General features: G+C 44.9%; 1 protein-coding gene across 1 annotated transcript in view; it reads left to right on the forward strand.

The window, feature by feature from the left end:
- Positions 1 to 19,632, forward strand: part of MYOM3 (myomesin 3) — a 93,133-nt gene that overhangs the window by 26,126 nt on the left and 47,375 nt on the right. The window contains exons 6-11 of the mRNA XM_069971285.1: positions 7,231 to 7,326; positions 11,665 to 11,753; positions 15,416 to 15,460; positions 16,054 to 16,194; positions 16,376 to 16,537; positions 19,057 to 19,198. Of these exons, the coding sequence (XP_069827386.1) occupies positions 7,231 to 7,326; positions 11,665 to 11,753; positions 15,416 to 15,460; positions 16,054 to 16,194; positions 16,376 to 16,537; positions 19,057 to 19,198 (675 nt within the window). The remainder of the gene's footprint in view (positions 1 to 7,230; positions 7,327 to 11,664; positions 11,754 to 15,415; positions 15,461 to 16,053; positions 16,195 to 16,375; positions 16,538 to 19,056; positions 19,199 to 19,632) is intronic.

The following is a 19,632-nucleotide window of genomic DNA, read 5'->3' on the forward strand; positions in this document are numbered from 1 at the left end:
CGCTGTGCCGGCCGGCGTGCGCGTCCCCGCCTCCTAGGGCGCACGCACGCCGGGTGACTCAGTGTTAAAGGGGCAGTGCGCTCCTAATTGGTCCATGTGTCAATCACTCCCCTATAAGTTCCAGCTCTGCCCCCTTCCAGGTGTTGGAGCCTCTACATGCTTCCCATGGTGTTTGGCCCGGCTCCCTGTTGTTCCTGATTCCTATCCGCTACCTGGTCCCTAGTACTTGTTCCTGGTTCCTGCTCCCCTGTCACACCATTGCTCCTGTGTTCAGCCTGACTCCTGCGGTTACGCCTACAGGCCTCTGCCAGCACCATCTCCTGCCTACTGCTCCTGCCACGCCTCGCCCGCCGTCACTAGCAACCAAGCCAGGGGTAGCGACCTGGGGGTCGCCTGCCGCAGCAAGTCCATCCCGCCTTGCGGCGGGCTCTGGTGAAAACCAGCGGCCCCTTAGACTCCGCTCCCTGGTGAGGTTAGTGCCATCGCTGGTGACGGTCCAGTGGATCCACTACTCCAGGCGTTACAGTAGGCTCCAACCATGGATCCCGGCGAGGTGCCTGATATCCGCGAAGTAGCCCGAGTGGTCGCCCTACAGGCGCAACAAATCCAGAAACAGTCGCTGCAGATCCAGCAACTCACTGCCGCCTTACAGCAGCATACTACAGCCCAGCGCACACCACCTCCTGCTGCTTTTTCTACACTTCGACTGGCTCTCTCAAGCAAATACTCTGGTGACTCCAAGTTGTGCAGAGGATTCCTGACTCAGTGCACCATGCATATTGAACTTTTAAGTAGTCAGTTTCCCACCGAGCGCTCTAAAGTGGCTTTCATCATCTCCGAACCTTCCTAGTCGAGTTTCGCTCCGTCTTTGAGGAACCTGCCCGTGCCTCTTCAGCTGAAACTGCTCTCCTCAACCTCTCTCAAGGGAGTTCTCTGTTGGTGACTACGCCATCCAGTTCCACACCCTGGCGGCAGAATTAGACTGGAATGAGGCCGCTCTAATAGCCACCTTCAAGAAGGGCCTGTCCAGTCGGGTGAGAGACGTGCTTTCCGCCCGAGACCTACCTACCTCCCTGAACGAACTCATCCTACTGGCCACCAGGGTCGATACTCGTTTTTCTGAGAGAGAGGAGGAGGTCTGGCATGAACGGCGACTAAGCCTGTCCCGTCGCCATCACCAGCTGGCGCCGGTCTTCCAGAATCATGACGTTCCGGTGTCCCAGTCGACTCCTGAGATTCCTATGCAGGTGGAACGGGCTCACCTGACGCCTGATGAAAGAATTCGTCGTCTGGAGCTGAATCTCTGCCTCTACTGTGGTGCTTCGGATCACTTTCGGCTGAGATGTCCCCAACGTCCTCAAGCGTCCGGGAAACGCCAGCATCTAGGTCCGGTGAGAGAGGTCTCCCTAAGTGTGAATGCCACCTCTCCAAAGTTGTCTGTGCCAGTCTCCATCCAGACACCCTCAGGACAAACTCACCAGACTTCTGCCTTTCTCGATTCTGGGTCTGCAGGCAGTTTTATTGCGGCAACATTGGTCCAAAGATGGCGTCTACCTGTGACCCTACTAGCCAGGCCCCTGACTATCTCCTCGGTCATGGGCGAGATTCTTACCGACCATGTGTACTACCAGACCGCACCTCTAGTCCTCCAGGTGGATCCTTTACATCAGGAAAAGATATCCTTCTACGTCCTGCCTCATTCTTCTCCCGCCATCCTCCTGGGACTCCCTTGGCTGCAATTACATGCCCCTAAGCTGGACTGGAGAACCGGGGAGATTCTCAGTTGGGGTCAGGACTGTTCCAACCAGTGTCTCAAGTCACCTCAGACAAAGTACTCTATGTCGTCACCTGACCCCGCCAAGCCTCTATCCGGCCTACCGGCGGAGGACCAAGACTTGGCAGATGCCTTCTCTGCCGAGGAGGCGGACTCTCTACCATCTCAGCGGGCGTACGATTGTCCCATAGACCTCCTTCCTGGTACTTCTTCTCCACGAGGTCGGATGTACCCTCTCTCCGTACCCGAGACTGAGGCCATGTCCCCCTATATCCGGGAGAACTTGCAGAAGGGTTTCAACCGCAAATCCACATCCCCTCGCCACATAGGGATGGACTTCATCACTAATTTGCCTCCATCTGCAGGCAAGAAAGAGGGGAGGGCCAAAGGGGGGGGGTACTGTCACGGCCGCGGCGGCGTCGGGGACCCGGCGCTGCCACTATTTCGGCCCCGGGGGGCGCCTTACCTCGCCCCGCTCCCGCCTCCCGCTGTGCAAGCCGGCGCGCGCGCACGCCGGCTGTCTCAGTGTTAAAGGGGCAGTGCGCTCCTAATTGGTCCATGTGTCAATCACTCCCCTATAAGTTCCAGCTCTGCCCCCTTCCAGGTGTTGGAGCCTCTACATGCTTCCCATGGCGTTTGGCCCGGCTCCCTGTTGTTCCTGATTCCTATCCGCTACCTGGTCCCTAGTACTTGTTCCTGGTTCCTGCTCCCCTGTCACACCATTGCTCCTGTGTTCAGCCTGACTCCTGCGGTTACGCCTACAGGCCTCTGCCAGCACCATCTCCTGCCTACTGCTCCTGCCACGCCTCGCCCGCCGTCACTAGCAACCAAGCCAGGGGTAGCGACCTGGGGTAGCGACCTTGCTGCAGCAAGTCCACCCCGCCTTGCGGCGGGCTCTGGTGAAAACCAGTGGCCCCTTAGACTCCGCTCCCTGGTGAGGTTAGTACCATCGCTGGTGACGGTCCAGCGGATCCACTACTCCAGGCGTTACAGAGCCTCCATTGTTTCTTCCCTACCGTGTGCAAGGGTCCTGACTTTTTAATTTATCAGATGTATCATTATAGTGCATTCTTTTCTTTTTTAGCTCTATTATATTACTGTAGTATATTAGGCAAGCTTACTACAACTAGCTACCTCTTTTATGGTGGCTATACTTGCTACAACGTACATTGCTTTGTTCATTGGAGTCAATAAATGTATCTGAATTTCAACTAAGGCTCAGTTCACACTGTGTTTTTGCAATCCGTTTGAGATATATATATATATATATATATATATATATATATACACGTTTATGGAAAAAACGGATGCAATTGTGTGTGATCCGTTTGGATCCATTATTCCATTGACTTCCATTACAAAAAAAAAGCGCGGATGCGTAGTGTTGACAACGTTTTTCTGTCCGTTAAAAGTAACCAATTAAAAACGCATATGTTGAATGGACTGCAAAAACGCAGTGTGAACCCAGCCTAAGACACATAAATTGAGTTATGTAGATGTGATTGGATGTCTTGGAGGCTTGATTCCAGTGTTACTGGAAATAGTAAGCACACTGCTTATAGAAAATAACACCTTATTGAATGTCATAGACTCCTAGATCTTTGCAGTTCTTTTTCCAGTGACTAATGAAGACAACTGTATTAAGACCCATGCACCTCACTAAAGGAACATAGCTTAATACAAATAGACATCAGCACAACTGGCTCCTGTTTTGACAGAGCCAAGCTATCCTTGTGTTACATACACAGGCATACATCCAAATGGCTTCCATTTAATAGCACATTTTCCATACAGCACATGGCCCCAGTAGCCTAATTTTAGAAGCTGCTCTCTCTAATTGCATAAGGTGATAAAATATATCTAAGAAATACCATCACTTTACGATTGGTAAGGGTTGGACATTCCCACAATCTTGAGAATAAACCCAACCAATCAAAAACTATTGGCACATCTTACCAATATAGCATCCATTGAGAAGGGGAAACTCTTATGCTTACTCTTCTTATGCTAGAAGGACATTTTCTCATTATAACATCATAACATTGCTAGATAGGTATACTTATACATCTATAAAACAGCAATAATACAGCAATTAACCAGCTATGAACCCGTACACAATGACCCTCCCATCCTCTGGCATTAGTATCCTAATGTTGATTTAAAGGGGTAGTGCGGCGCTAAACAATTATTCACTAAATAACACACATTACAAAGTTATACAACTTTGTAATGTCTGTTATGTTAGTGAATCACCCCCTTCCCCGTGTTTCCCCCCACCCACACCAGACCCAGAAGTGTAGTGCTCTATACATACTTGCTTCTTGCCGACCCTCGGCCGCCATCTTGTGCCAATGATGTCATCTTCGGACGGACGACCGAACCGCTCCGACCGTCCCTAGTGCCGGCCGCCCTCTGCCGCATCATCAGCTGCTCAGCCGCGATTGGCTGAGCACAGTTATGCTCAGCCTATTGCGGCTGAGTAGCTGATGACGCGGCAGAGGGCGGCCGGCACTAGGGACGGTCGGAGCAGTTTGGCCTGCCGGGGAAAAGGGAGCTGGGCCTAACATAAGACTGGTGTACTTGTATGCCAGTCTTGGTAAATCCCCCCCAATATGCTTACCGGTCCCAGTGCCTGCACTGCACCACATCACGGAACTCCTGGACCCCGCTGGCTGTCAACTTCTCCCCAATTCCAGGTACACCCCGACCCAGATTGCACATCACACACTGGTGGTATGTAGCCCACTTAGCCAATCAGTCACTGTAGTGGTGTCCCACCCCAGTCAATAACTAGCTGAGCCGCCAGCCGGGTTGTGACGTAGCCGACATGGGAGCTCAGAAGACAGTTGGCAGGGTCCAGGAGCGGGGCATGGCTCTGCCCGGGCACTGGGACAGGTGACAATAACTTTTATTTTCCCCCCATCCCCTGCCCGTAATGATTTTTTACTTCCTGGCTGGACTTCTGCGCTGGGGCTAACCCGCTGAGGGTAGTAGTAGGTGGTAGTACTGGGTAGGACCCGGGCAGCCAGTTGCCAGATGTTATGTCACGGTATAGGCACGAGGGGAGCTGACTGACCCACGGGAACCTGACCATGCGGGGCCCGGGCAATTCTTCGTTGTCCCTAGTCAAGGCACCAATAACAAGACCAATGCCAGGGTTCATAAACAACGGTAGTTGTGCGTTTATTGTAACGGTGGTAACCAATAGCAACAGTCTCTCTGGATGCAACCAGGAATAAGGCAGACTTGGATATAACTTGAGTAATGGGTGATGCTGCAATGGGCTGTGATGATAGCGTTACTTGTAGTAAGGAGACTGATGGGAGTAGTAGTGCTGAAGATATGATACTGGGTGGAATGGAGTTGAAATGAATACTTGCTGTTGAGGATAATGAATGATGATGAGAATAGTGACTGAAGAGCGAAACCCAGATCTTTGTTAGAGATGAGAATCTTGAAGAATCTTGAGAATCTTGAGAAGGAGAAACAGGTCTCGACTGGACCGGAGCATTTCTGGTCAGTACAGTAGCAGGTACAGTGGGGTTGCGGCCTTGTGACACAGGAGCAGCAGCAACACACACCCTTCTCCCCTGAAGGTGGAGAGAAGACTGAGGTAGACAGGAAGTGACATAGCATTCCCCAGCCAAAGCTCGACGGCAATTGGGGTTACTATGGCAGCCGGGGAACAGTCACGTGACTTACCAAGCCATTGCATCATCACACCATTAGGCACTGGTAATTGAATATGCATGAGAAATAAATGAAATAGCAGACCTGAATACTGAGAGGGGTGACATAATATACACACTTTGCAATGGGCCCATATTTCCAGAACAGGAATAATTAGGAAACATAAAAATAAGAACAAACCCTGACACCAATATACACTTTTGAGAGAAATTAGAGAAAACCTCTGTTCTGGGCCACTGCACTTCTCCTATAAGTAAAGCTGGGTTCACACTGCGTTTTTGCAGTATCCGTTTTAAATGGTTACTTTTACCGTACACAAAAACGTGATCAACGTGATCAACACAAACGTGGTTTTGATACTTTTTAAGGCCATGTTCACACAACATATGAGACCGGCCGTTCCGTGACTGTGCTGGGTCACGGAACGGCCAGTCTCTGAAAAGATCATCCCAGCTGGTACTGCAGAATCAGCCGGATGATCCTTAGCCCCTCAGAGTTCTGATGCGGGCGCATCCCTGCGCGTCTGCATCAGAACTCTCCACTGCACACTATCCGGCCGCTCGCTCCATAGTGTGAACTGACATGGTTTTGAAACTGACATGTCAGTTGTTTGCAGTGCTGCGAGAGATCCCGGCCAGAGCGTATACTATGTGTATACGCTTCAGCCCGGATTCCTAGGCAGCAATGGACGCATATTTCCGTATAAATCACGGCCGTTGTACAACGGGCGTGATTTTACGAAAATATACAGTGTGTGAACATAGCCTAAAAATGGAAATCAATAGAAAAACAATGCACACAATTGGATCTTTTTTTTTCTCCATAAAATGTATGTATGCAGTGTGAACCCAGTCTTAGACAGGCCACAACCGTCACTCTAATTGAAAACAATTACAAATTTTAATAAACCAGTTAAAGAGAAAATAAATGTATAGGCACTCCGCTTTCACAGGTAATATACACAGGTTACAGTGAAAAGTGCCACAGTGTCTGGGGAGAAATGCAGACCCTTTCTTCAAATCCTGGAGAACCCTTTAAAATCTTATTTTTGGCATATCAAGTGCAATTTAAAAGGACTTCAATCCCTCTATGAGACAATAACCTCCTTTTTTCTGAATATTGATGATGGTCACGGACTTGACCCATGTGCATACAAATGTGTATTTAGGCTTTCCTTTACTAAGGCAAAAGCTACTTTAAAGAGGTTTAGTACCTTAAAGGGGAACTATCAGCAGATTAGACTAATCTAACCTGCTGATAGCCCCCTATTGCACACTTGACGCTGAGGATGAAGGTATGTGTCTTACCTGCTATTCCGGTGCACTTTTAATGTAATCCTGTGTCCAGTAAGGCCGTTTGAAGCCCTGTCCTGTCCCCAAAGTGTAGATCTTCCCTACCAGCTCCACTAATAAATCCTAGAAGGGGCAAACCGGCACAGGGCCGATCTGCAATTTGGGGGCAAGGCAGGACAGTGCTCCAAATGGATTTACCGGACACAGGATTACGGTAAAACTGCACAGGAACGGTGCCGAGGATGAAAGTAAGAGACATACATTCATTCTCAGCACCCCGAGCACAATAGGACATATAAGCAGCTTAGATTTGTTTTGTTTTTGGATGGCCATAATTTTGGATGTCAGTTTAGGATTAGGATATAACACCCTTTCGAAAAAAAAGAGACAAAAAATAGTATTTTAGTATATGTAACAGTCTGTTGCAGTCCCTGCCACACACATCTCAATGTCCTACCTTCACTGTCTTTACAGGTTTAAAAATGGACAACCTATTGAATTAAAAACATCACCTCCTGGAAAATATAGAATTCTTAATGAATTTGGCACACTTACCTTGGAGATTCGCAGGTAACATAAACCTATTTCTTTAAAGAAGTTTAGGAGGCTTTGCATACTGATCATAAGAAAACAGTATGAGAGGTGAAGGTGTTATTAAGAGTACATCCAGTTGTATATTTCCTATACTAGTCCTATACTCTCTCACTACTGAACCTGAGTTTGGCTACATTCACACATTCACTAGTTTTTCAGGACTTTACTATGTCCACAATCGTAGTCTGCGATGCACAAAAAAAATGTCCATGGTGCATTTGTACTGCAGCCGTATTTTTTGTGGATCCACAACAAAGGGAACTTGATTAAATTAGTTGATTAGGTTAAATTAAGGTGATCTGTAATTTTTGTGGATGTTACTTCCGTAACATCTGCAAATTACAACTGCTCCCATAGACTTCTATGGGACAATCCTAGAGTATATCAGTAATTTTTGCAGCAGCAATTTTGAAATCAATTCATTTTGCTACAAAATGTCACACTGTAGCTATGGCCTAAATCTTGACTTATGCTGCCATCTAGAGGACAGCTTTAATTACACAGTATATCCAGTTATTACTGCTGTACTACTAGTATTACATAATAATAATCTGTCCCACTAGACACCAGGGACACCGGGAGCAAAGCATCTAAATGCAGCTGTCAGGTTTGACAGCTGCATTTAGATGCTTTATTAGCCGGCACGGCAACGGGACCCGCACCGGCTAATAGAGGTGCTCCCCGGTTGCAGATAACAGCCAAGAGCAGCGCCGTTCAGAGCGGGTCCCGGCGGGACCCCTCTCTAAACTTCCCTGGCGTCACCATGACGTACCAGATATGTCATGGGACGCTAAGGGGTTAAGGGTGCCTTCACACACACCGGATCTGAAGCGGATTTGCAGCAAAATCCGCTGCGGATCCAGTGTCAGTTCATCCCTATGAGAATACATAATCGAGTTTGTAAGTTAACCGGCCAGAGCACACACCACCTCCTCTCCGTTCCGGCTTGCTTCAGGCGTTACCGGGTTCTGCTAGTCCCGCTCAGCCAATCAGTGCTCTGCCCTGCCACAGCCACTGATTGGCTGAGCGGGATGTCCTGCCGAGAATCCCAAAGCAAGACGGAACAGGAAGGATGTATGCTCCGGCCGCCAGGAGGTCTACTTACATACTTGCAGCGGAATGTCAATCCTGCTGTGAGTATGTATTCTCATAGGAATGAACTGACACTGGATCAGCAGTGGATTTCGGGGGGGGGGGGGGGGGGTGAAGGCACCCTAAATAGCACAAACTTATTCCACAAAACTTTATATAGCTTGCTATCACTCAAATCAGTACCTGTCCCCATAAGGGATCATATTCTAATTTCACCTATCTGTATGTTTTGGAGTGTGGGATAAAATTGGAGTACCCAAAGGAAACCCACACAAATACAGTGAGAACATACAAACTCCTTGAAAATGTTGCCCTTGGTGGGATGTGCAGGACAACAGTGATAACCACTGAGCCACCGTGCTGCCCAAACAGTATTGTTGTTGGTAATGGTAATTATAATTTTCATACATATTTTGTTACGTCAGCTAATATATAAGCATGTACTTTTTCCACACCTTCTGCTATAAGTAGCTCAAATGTTTATTCAAATAGGTTGAAAAGTCAGGTTAAAAATGTTTGTGGGTAGAGCTGTATTCTAACACTGTAGGTTACATTGGTAATCTACTGAAAATAAAAGCAAATTTGACACATTCATAACAGTTTACTTCAAGGGAAAAAATTCCAGAGAGTTCCAGTTACATAAAAAAAAAAAAAAGTTAGTAAACTTGAAGGGGGGCATTTATCAACACTGGCGTACCTGTATGCCGGTCAATAAAGCCTCATCCCCTGGCTGCCTCGTCCCTGCCCGCCCATCAGGCGTACCCACATAGAAGGCATCAATCTGCACCTTCTCCATGGGATATGCCGGGCCGCATCTTTAGTAAATGTGCCCCTTAGTGTTTGCTTACTATACTAGTTCTAGTTCTAAAGATACAGTACAGCACTGGAAGGATTCTTACTGTTTATGAACATTTAGTAGTGGCTGGTGCTGAATGGACTTGCCGAAATGTTGGGGTTTGGCAACGTTCTCCACACCCAAACACTTGGCAATTGACTCCCAGCGTTCTGAATGCCACCAGGGCTGTTGGGCTGCCAGGAAAACATGGATAAAGCCTTTAGAATGTCTTTAGAATTAGAACTAGTACAGTCAGCAAACACTGCAAGTTTACAAACTCGTTTTTTTGTTTGTTTGTTTTTTTGTAACTCAACTCAATTATTTTTCCCTTAAAGAATTTCCATGAATGTGTCATATAAGCTTTAATTTTTTAGTAGATCACCAATGTGACTCCAGATGCCGGGAAACAATTCAAATAAAGTGTATTGCATAAAAAAAAGCATACCCCAAAGTCAGAAAATGCTGATCGGTAAGGACCTGAGCACCATCAGGAGGCAGTGATGGAGAATGATGCAGGTGAGTATCACTTAGCCCCTCTTTTTAAAGGGGTACTCCAGCAAAAAAAATCTTACAAATCAACTGGTACCAGAAAGTGCCAGAGATTTGTAATTTACTTCCGTTAAAAAAAAAAAATCTTGTCTTCTAGTACTTATCACCTGCTGTTTGTCCTGCCGGAAGCGGTGTATTCTCTCTAATCTGGAGAGCAGAACTGGATTTCTATGGGGATTTGCTACTGCTCTGGACAGACACTAACAGAGGTGGCAGCAGAGAACACTGAGTCAGACTGGAAAGAATACACCATTTCCTGCAGGGCATACAGCAGTACTAAAAAACTGGAAACTTTAAAAATAGTAAATTACAAATCTCTGGCACTTTCTGACACCAGTTGATTGAAAGATTTGGCTGGAGTACCCATTTAAGCCAACCTGAGAACTTAGAAGAAAAGTTTAATCGCTAGACAATTCCTTTCAGTTTTATTTTGGATAGGCATCCTTAAAGGGGAACTTCAGGTAGAGGTTAAAAAAATGAAACTTCTGCAGAAGCATAACGCATTACTTACCTGTCTATCCCAGTTTTGTAACTACCAAAAATCCATTTGTTTGGGGGGGGGGGGGGTTGCTCTGTATTGTGTTTCTGTTCTTCCTGGATTGGCATTTCCCAAAATGCAATGCTTTCCCTCAACTGACCATCACAGCCCCCACCCATCCCAATCAGTAAAATTAGTGTTGCACCTGCTTTGGGCCATTCAGGTGAAACACTCAGGGGATTGGGGGATCCAGCCGCGCCTCCTGGGACATCACACCCTGCCCCCTGTCTGCATCCTCAGCCTGTGCTCAGCAAACACACACAATGTGAGACAGAGGCATGGAAGATTTGTCTCCTAGCAGGGGGATAGCAGAAGGAGCAGGAGACAATGTGAATTGGCACAGGGGACATTTTTTTCACTTCCTGAATTTCTATCAGCTACCAGTGCGGCAGAACCGTACAGGTACAATAATACATTGTATAGACACATCTATATAACTTTTAATGTACTTTTAATAGAAAACAAGTTTTTCTTATCCGGAGTTCCCCTTTAATCTGATAGGTGTGGGTTCACCTGCTGATTAGCTGAATGAGGATACTGAGGCCCTCCGGCAAATTCCTATCATTGTATAACAGGCAGAGCACTATACATCTGGTTGCCACAGTTTATGGTGCTGCAAGTCTTATTCACTTGAGTCAAAGTCAGAGATGAGCTAACTTTGCCGAACTTTAAAGTTTGTGTTTGTGGCGAACTGAACTCTAAGGAGCCACTCATCATATTTACATGTCCACACTTCCCCAGCATCCTTTTTGTCTGATCCCATTGTCTTCTCTGGTGAAGGCCTGCTCAGCCAATCACAGGCTGACTGGGACAGGACAGCACCACAGCCTGTGATTGGCTGCGGAGCTGTCCTGTCCCAGTCACCCTGTGATTGGCTGAGCAGGCCCTCACCGGAGAAGCCGATGGGATGGGATCGGAGAGTCACAAGAAGACACCGGAGGAGTGCGAACAGGTGAAAACTTTTTTTTTTTAGATGTGCGCCCGCTCTTCCCGAACCTGTCCGAACTTTTTAAAAAGTTTGGTTCGGTAGCAAAACAAACTTTTTGCAAAGTTCGGAAAGAATCTGGGTTCAGACAGCTCGGCTCGCTCATCTCTAGTCAAAGCCACAACTAAATGTATGATAAACAATGAAGGGTACGCAGCACTCAATGGAGCTGATCAGCAGGGATCTGGAAACTGGACCCCCACCAATCAATGTTCCCAAAGAATCAGTCCTCTAATCCCTACAATTACAATTCTAACAAATAAAATAACTGTGCACGCTACGTCAATGATTGTGTTTTTCTCTTGTCCTAAACAGGTGCTCCATGGAAGACTCTGCTGACTATAGTGTTGTGGCTACTAATAGTTTTGGGCAGGCAACTTCTTTTGCTAATGTGCTTGTTAAACGTAAGTCATAAATACCAGGTGTAAATACCGGGAACTGATTATGCTACCAGCTGGATTGCTAGAAGATACTGGACCTTTTAAAATGAGTGTTTGTTTTTATATATTAAAATAAACTAATAAGGTTGAATACTGAGAAATAATATATATACTGTATATATATATATATATATATATATATATATTTATAAGAATAGGCTTGGAGGAGAAGTTAAGTTACTGCTGAAAAAAGATCCACTTTAAGGCTATGGTCACACAGCGTAAAAGTACGGCCGTTGTTGCCACTGGCAACAACGGCAGTACTTTGTACAGTGCGGAACACTGCCTATTCTTCTATCTATGGGATCGCGGCCTGAGCGTATACACATAGGGGGACATTTATCATTTGCACTTTTTTTGCGAATATTTTTATCACTGTGCACTGGCTTTTATGTTTGCAGCCTAGTAAGGTATTTATGAACATTCACATGTTGGTTCATAAATCTCCTGCCATAGCTTCTCTGGCGTTGCACATTATACTGCAGGTATTCATGAATTGACCTTGGTTAGGAAAGTTCCGCTACCCTGGGACTGGAATATAGATGTGAACGAAAATGGGAACATTTCAGAACACTGCGGCTGGAAAGATCATCCGGCTAGTACTGCAGTACCGGCCAGGATGATCTTTACAGAGACCGGCCGGGTCACGGAACAGCGGGTCTCTTACATAGTGCCTAAGGCTGTGTTCAGAAATGCCAAAACAGCGTCCATTCCATGACACGGCTGTAAAGTACAGCCGGGAGCCGCATGGATTCCCAGACGCAGTGTATACAGTGTGTACACATCGTACAGATCGTCCATTGTGATTGAGGCTATGTTCACACTGTGTACGAATCCGTACGCAGTTCATACATAGTGTGAACAAGGCCTTAGAGGTGAAAGAATCCAAGCAAGAGTCAGCTGACAGGTCAATGTCATCAGGAAATGTTGCTTTCCATTTGGAGGTATATGTCATAGTTTAACATGTTAAAAAACAGAAACAGGTAACCCAGGGACCCCACATTCTGTTCTTCCCTATGACTAAATATCTAGTTTAAATATCTAGTTTTTACCATTGATATGCATCTGGCTTTGGAAATTTCATCTCTCCACTACCGGTTCCACTATAGGCTTTATATATGCCTACAGCGATTAAAGGGATTATCCAGAAAAAGGGACACAGTGCTACCCCTGTCCTCAGGTTGTGTGTGGTATTACAATTCTGCGCCATTCACTTCAATACAACTGAGCAGCAAAAACCTTCTCCCAAACTGAGGACAAGAGATTCTAATTGCTTCCGTATTCATCAGAGTTCAAAGTGCTATCACAGTGCTATCAAAGTGCCATAACTGTCATCTACACATACACTCTGTGCCTTAGCTTATGCCACTACAAGCATTTTGCATTGGTTGGTAACTGTGCAGGTCTGTAACTGTTATTGAGTAAAAAAAATGTAATGTCCACATCCAATGTAGAACAGATAAACTTTCAGAAGTGCACGGTTTAGAAATGCGACCTTTTAGCCCTGTTTATTCAATAGAATTTTTGTCATGTCCTTTGCTGCCCAGAGAGTTTAGTGCCTTTTGGTGAATATGAACATGTGTCAGTTTCCCCCAAAAATTAAGATGATTTAACATAAAGGGGTTGTTTCATGAAATCTTCAGGATGGGGGTAACTAACTGACTGCAGGGAGGTCCAAATACTGCAGCATTGCCACAATCTCAAGACCCCACTGAATGGACCCAGTAGTGCACACACTATCCATTTATTCTCTATGGAAGCTGCAGGAGATATTTGAGCGCTGCACTCAGCTATCCCCAGCGACTCCCATAGAGAATGAATGGAGCTGCAGTCATGTGTGTGCACCGCTGCTCCACTCAGTGAGGAGCTTGGAGTCCCTGTTCTTGAGATTGTGAGGGTTCTACAAATGATCCGCTACTTATCCCTTAACTTACAATTTAACAATTTTTCAATTGGATGTTTGTTTGTTTGTTTTTAATGCCCCTTTGTGTAGAAATTGCTATTAGGCTGGGTTCACACTACGTTTTTGCAAACCGTTTTTTCAGCCATTTTCTTAAATAAATAAAAAAAAAAAACAGTTGAAAAAGAAGGGATGCATTAGTGTGCATCCGTTTGATCCGCTTTTTCCATTGACTTCCATTGCAAAAATAAGAAATGGACCAAAAGGGTTCCGTTTTTTTAACAGACACAGAAATGAGGCAGAGTACATTTTTGTGTCCATTAAAAAACATGGATGCGTTTTCATGCAGTACCAGCCTGATGATCTTCTTTCGTGCTGAATTTACCATTGAACACAATGGAAAGTGCAGCTGGAGCGCACTCTCCATTGTGTGACCTGTCGGGCTTGTGCGGCCGCTATTCAATGAATGGTGGCCGCACAAAACTGACATGTTAGTTTTTTGTGCGGCCGCTAGCGATCCCGCCAGGAGTGTATACTATGGGGGAGGTTAATCATACATGGTATAAAGTGAAATTGGCTAAGATACCCCTAGCAACCAATCAGATTCCTCTTTTCATTCCTCACAGACTCTTTGGAAAATAAAAGGTGGAAGCTGATTGGTTGCTAGGGGCAACTGAGCCAGTTTTACTTTACACCATGTTTGATAAATCTCCCCTTTGTGTATACACTCTGTCCGGGATTCCCACAGACTGCATAGCACGTAACTTGTGTATTAATCATGGCCGTTGTTGCCGATTAATACAGAAATAATGTTTTGTGAACATTGCCTATGGCTGTATCCGTGTTTTCCCAGACTCCCTAGGGCTGCATCCCACTTCTTCAGCCACCAATATTCAAATGTTGAAGGATCGGACTCGAGTATGCTTAACGTGCTCTCATCTCTAGTGACCACAAGCACTAAATGCATTAAGAAGATCTGATTTCTGTTCTGATTGTAAATGGAAAGAACAGCACAGGGCACCATGATAAGAATGTAACATCAATCTAGATTGACATTTTTTTTAAATGATAAGGGTTAAATTATCTAACAAAATAGTTTAAAAATTTTTTGTGGAACAACCCCTTTATAAATATACATAACTTTTGTAAACATATCATATACTATGCTTTATAAATGGATGCACTTTATAACTTACATTTGTACAATGTAGACAAACATGCTGATAGCTCCCTATTGTGCATGGGGCGCTAAGGATGAAGGTATGTCTGTTAAATTCATCCTCAGTGCGCCGTTCCTGTGGAATACTCTGCCCGATAAGCAGTTAGGAGCACTGGGGGCGGGGCTATGCCTACAATGATAATCATTAGGAAGGCCGGCCGGGGTTGGATCGCCATAGGGGTGACAGGGCTACAGCCCCCGCCCGTCTGCCCCTTCTAATGGTTACTATTGGAGGGGGCCTGCCATGGGCAGGCCAGATCAGTGCTCGAGGGGGGCTCCTTATGGTTTACCGGGCAGAGGATTTCACATCTAACAGCACGGAAACAGCACTGAGGATGAAAGTAACGGACATACCTTCATCCTTAGTGTGCCGTGTCCACTAAGGAGCTATCAGCAGGTTATATTCATCTATAGTTCCCCTTTAACTGGTGCCCTATATAAGAACCTCCAGAAAATATATATTTACATTTAACTCTAACAAACCACATATATTCTTTTTTTTTCCAGAATACATAGGGTTAAAATCTGGCTGGGATTCCATTTCATATCCTGGTGAGTTAACTTTTAAACAGCTTGAATAAACATGATAGATATCCCTGTCTGTGTGCTGAAGCAGACATGTGGTTATGACAGCTGGGCATCCTCAGGAGTGTAACACATTTATAGGCCTGGTTTTATATGTAACGCATATGTCAAATTCTCAACAGTGAAATAAAGGTGAAAAGGTTCCCCATAAAATTGTTATGCAGCTACCAAGGAAAGAATAACAATAATCATCTTTAAAAGGGTTTACCAGGGAAACCACGGGAAAGGCCGTCAATGGCTGATATTTAGGATATGGCAATGTCACTAGGAATGCTCCATGCCCTATTACATACATGTGCAATTCTTTTCAGACTCTGTAAAACATAATCTCCTGCCATAAAGCCTCCAAAAAGTTGATCAGAGCCAATGGGAGCTAATGGGGTAAAAGACTTTTTCAAATACCACAATGTACTAGCTTTTGGTGGGGTCAAAAAGGTTGAATCAGTAGAACATTGATGGTATATCACAGTATTATAGGAAAATCTATTTATTGGATTTCATTAGAAAAATTTCTAATCTGTATTGTATTTAAATGATTATCTGTTTATTGTACTTTGTAGCTTTGCTGCCAGCCTATGAGGGTGAATTCACTAGTACTTTGGGACCAGTGTTTACCAGAGAGAAGGAATCGTTTGCCTTGTCTTGCTCTGTTTCCTCCAGTCTTGAACGACACAAGCCAAGTGTACAGTGGTTTAGAGATGGTATGTATATTTTGTACAAAAAAAGTACAAAAAAATAAACAAAAAAAGCACATATATTCATATACAAAATTAAATTACAGTCACATGACCTGTGCAGAGGGTATTCAACACACTCAAGATGGGGATACATTAGACTGAAAATAACATACATTCCAATATACTTTTTGTTTTCAATCAACAGGAAAATTAGTAAAAGAAACAGAAGGCAAGAAGATAAGCTGCGAAGGTTTAGCTGTGTCTTTAACTGGATCTCCTGCATTCAAAGAAGATGAAGGTTTCTACACAGTCTGTGTGCCCGCTGCATCCGGGCATCAGGAACAAACTACTTATATGTTTGTAAAAGGTAAGCTCAAATGGACTTGTTCTTCTTATGTTGCTCTATAGTCTATTTGCTCCCTACAACCATGATCGTCAGTGACTTTTCTTTCCTACATTAAAGACTCTTCTCAGTACAAGACGCTGTAGAAAAATACTGAAAATGAGAAACCCTTTGGGAAAAAAAGGAACATTTTAGGGGCTTCATGGTAGTACATTCAAAATGAGCGAATCTTGAGCATGCTCGGGTTCATTGGCTTTAACACTGTCTGGAAAACATGGATAAAGCCATAGGCAATAGGCATGTATGTGTTTTCCAAGACTGCCTAGGGCTGCATCCAACTTTTTCAGCCACCAGTAGTCAAATGTAGCACACCCGGGTTCAAATTAACCCAAGCATGCTGGAGATTTGCTCAGCTCTATAGTACATACATGTGACTATCTTTGTGTCAAGAGGAGAACCGACCAGCTGTATGATTTTTCACCCTGTATCAATGATTAATGTTGACGAAAATCCCCATATCCTAAAAACTCTAATCCATTACAATTGTGTTCCTGTATCAGGTGTGTCTTGCTCAGACAGCATCTGTCCCACTCTGTCTATACTCTATGTTGATTAAAGTAACTCTGTTCCCACGATCTGCCCCCCCCCCCAAACAACTTGTACCGTCAGATAGCTGCTTTTAATCCAAGATTTGTTCTAGGGTCCGTTTGGCAGGTGATGCCGTAACTGTCCTAAAAAACAACTTTTAAATTTGCAGCCCAGTGTCAAATTAGCGTGGCCTAGAGTGTCTATGCCCTAGGCTTGCAGCGCCTTTCCTCCTCGTCCTCTTCATCATTAGGAATGCCATAGGCAGGATTTCTCCTATTCATCACTTGTTTGAAAACTGCACATGTGTTCGATCATTAAGGCACCTGTGCAGTATTCAGACAAGTGGTGAATAGGAGAGATCCTGCCCAGGGGCATTCCTAATGGTGAAGAGGACAGGGAGGACGGACAGAGAGGCGGTGCAAGCCTAGGGTGTGGCCACTAGAGTTTGACACAGGGCTGCAAGTTTAAAAGTTGTTTTTTAGGTCAATAACTGCATCACCTGCCGAACTGACCCCAGGACAGATCTTGGATTAAAAGCAGCTATCTGACAGTACAAGCGGTTTGGGGGGGGACAGATTGTAGGTACAGAGTCACTTTAAACCAAGATGAAATGGTTCTGTTCTCCTGCATACAATTTTGACAAAAACTATAATCCCACAGCACAAGTCTGGGCCAATCTCCTTCTATCAGACTCTATCCCCAAACAATTATTTATGAATAATCTTCTGCCTCAGCCAATCACTGGTCGACAAGAGACATAGTTGCGTCAGTGACTGGCTGAGGCATCAGAGAGAAGAAAGACAACTAACAAAAAGAGAAGACTGAGGGACTGGACAATGCGGAAACAGAAGTTGTGCAGCACCAGCAGGGTACTAACACAGGACTGGGGTTAGGTATGGACCCCCATTTATTTGCATGAGTGAAGGGGTTGTGCGACAAGGTAGTGCTACGTGGTAACTAGTGTGACTAGGAATTGCTGTGTAGCTCCAGGCTTACTCCTGGCAATCATGATCCATAAAATCTATGTATTAAATTTGCCTTTACCTATAAAATGTTATTACGATAGATAGATAGATAGATAGATAGATAGATAGATAGATAGATAGATAGATAGATAGATAGATCAGTTTTTAAGAATCAGCAATTTGTGAAAGCAAACCACAGTGACCGTACTGCACAGAACTTCTAGACTAGTAATCTCATTTACCCTTTTACCTTTTCACCAAGAGGTTTCTGAACCCAACCTGTAAGCACATTATCTTCTGCAAAAGACATGACACAATACAAATAAAACTACTATGAGAGCACAGAATTTTTCAAAAGAGAACCAGCTTTGTCTTTGAATTACTATTACTTATCAGGTTCCACCAATAAATATCAAAATCTGTCTGTACAAAAATCCTGTCCTAATATGTTATGTACAATTTGCCATTAGTGGACTCTCTGCCTGTCAATCATCCCCACACTTCTCCTGACAAGCAGAGAGAGGTGACTAGTCACAGATGGCTCCCTGCCCAGATGACTAGTTGCCGCCCCTCTCCCTGCCTGCAGAATAAAACATATTTTTCCCTTTTGTAAAGCTCCTGCTACAGCCATGGCTGGTAGATGCTCCGTGAGCTTCACATTAGCTGTATACTGTGCTGCAGGGAACCATATCAGCACAATTGTGCTGCTTGATTCCCTTTAATATGATTCTATTGTCGTCTCAATACATACAATACAGTCCTCATATTTAGGACCATAGGGCAGAAGGAGAACAAATCATATCATATAAGATCCAACAAGCCACAAGCCAACATAACTATAAATACCCCCATATGGAGTGTTGGATCCTGGCAGTATACTGGCTTGTAGCAGCTCCTTTGTCTATTGTGTATATCTAATGCTTCTTGATGTTGTCCTCCTGCATTTTAATACAGAACTGTTAATATAATATATCTATTTTTCCTGCCTAGATGCTGAACCAACTAAAGCTGGCCTACCAGGATCTCCTCTCAGTGTGCAGTGCAGTGACATCCAAAAAGACTGTCTACTCCTATCCTGGACTCCTCCGAGTGATGACAGGGGCAGCCCCATAATTGGTTATTTTATCGAGAGGTAACTGTACCGTACATCTAGGGATCGGGATTCTAAGAACAATTCTGCATTATTTTTATATGAACATTTAACGGCAGAAATAAAAATGTTAAGGACAGAAGACGATCATAGTCTCAGGCCACTAGTTTGCAGACAAGAAAAACAATTAACAATGCCTACACATAAATAACCGTCCTGAGGGTTGTAAGGCATATTAATAGTTTATCAGGGTTGTATTTAAAGGAGAAGTCCGGCCGTTTTAAAAATCTGGAATTTGATAACAAGTATGAACTTACCTCTCCCTGCGCCTGCGGTGAGCGGCGGGACCGGCCTCGGGATCCCCACCAGGCACCAGGATCTCCGGCGCTGACACGTCACAACCCGACTAAAGGACTGGCTACTCAGCCAGTCAGTGACTGGGGGGGGGGGTCCATCAGCCGGGACATGCATTTTCC

This window comes from Dendropsophus ebraccatus, chromosome 5, assembly GCF_027789765.1.
Source record: "Dendropsophus ebraccatus isolate aDenEbr1 chromosome 5, aDenEbr1.pat, whole genome shotgun sequence".
In the NCBI taxonomy this organism is placed as follows: Eukaryota; Metazoa; Chordata; class Amphibia; order Anura; family Hylidae; genus Dendropsophus; species Dendropsophus ebraccatus.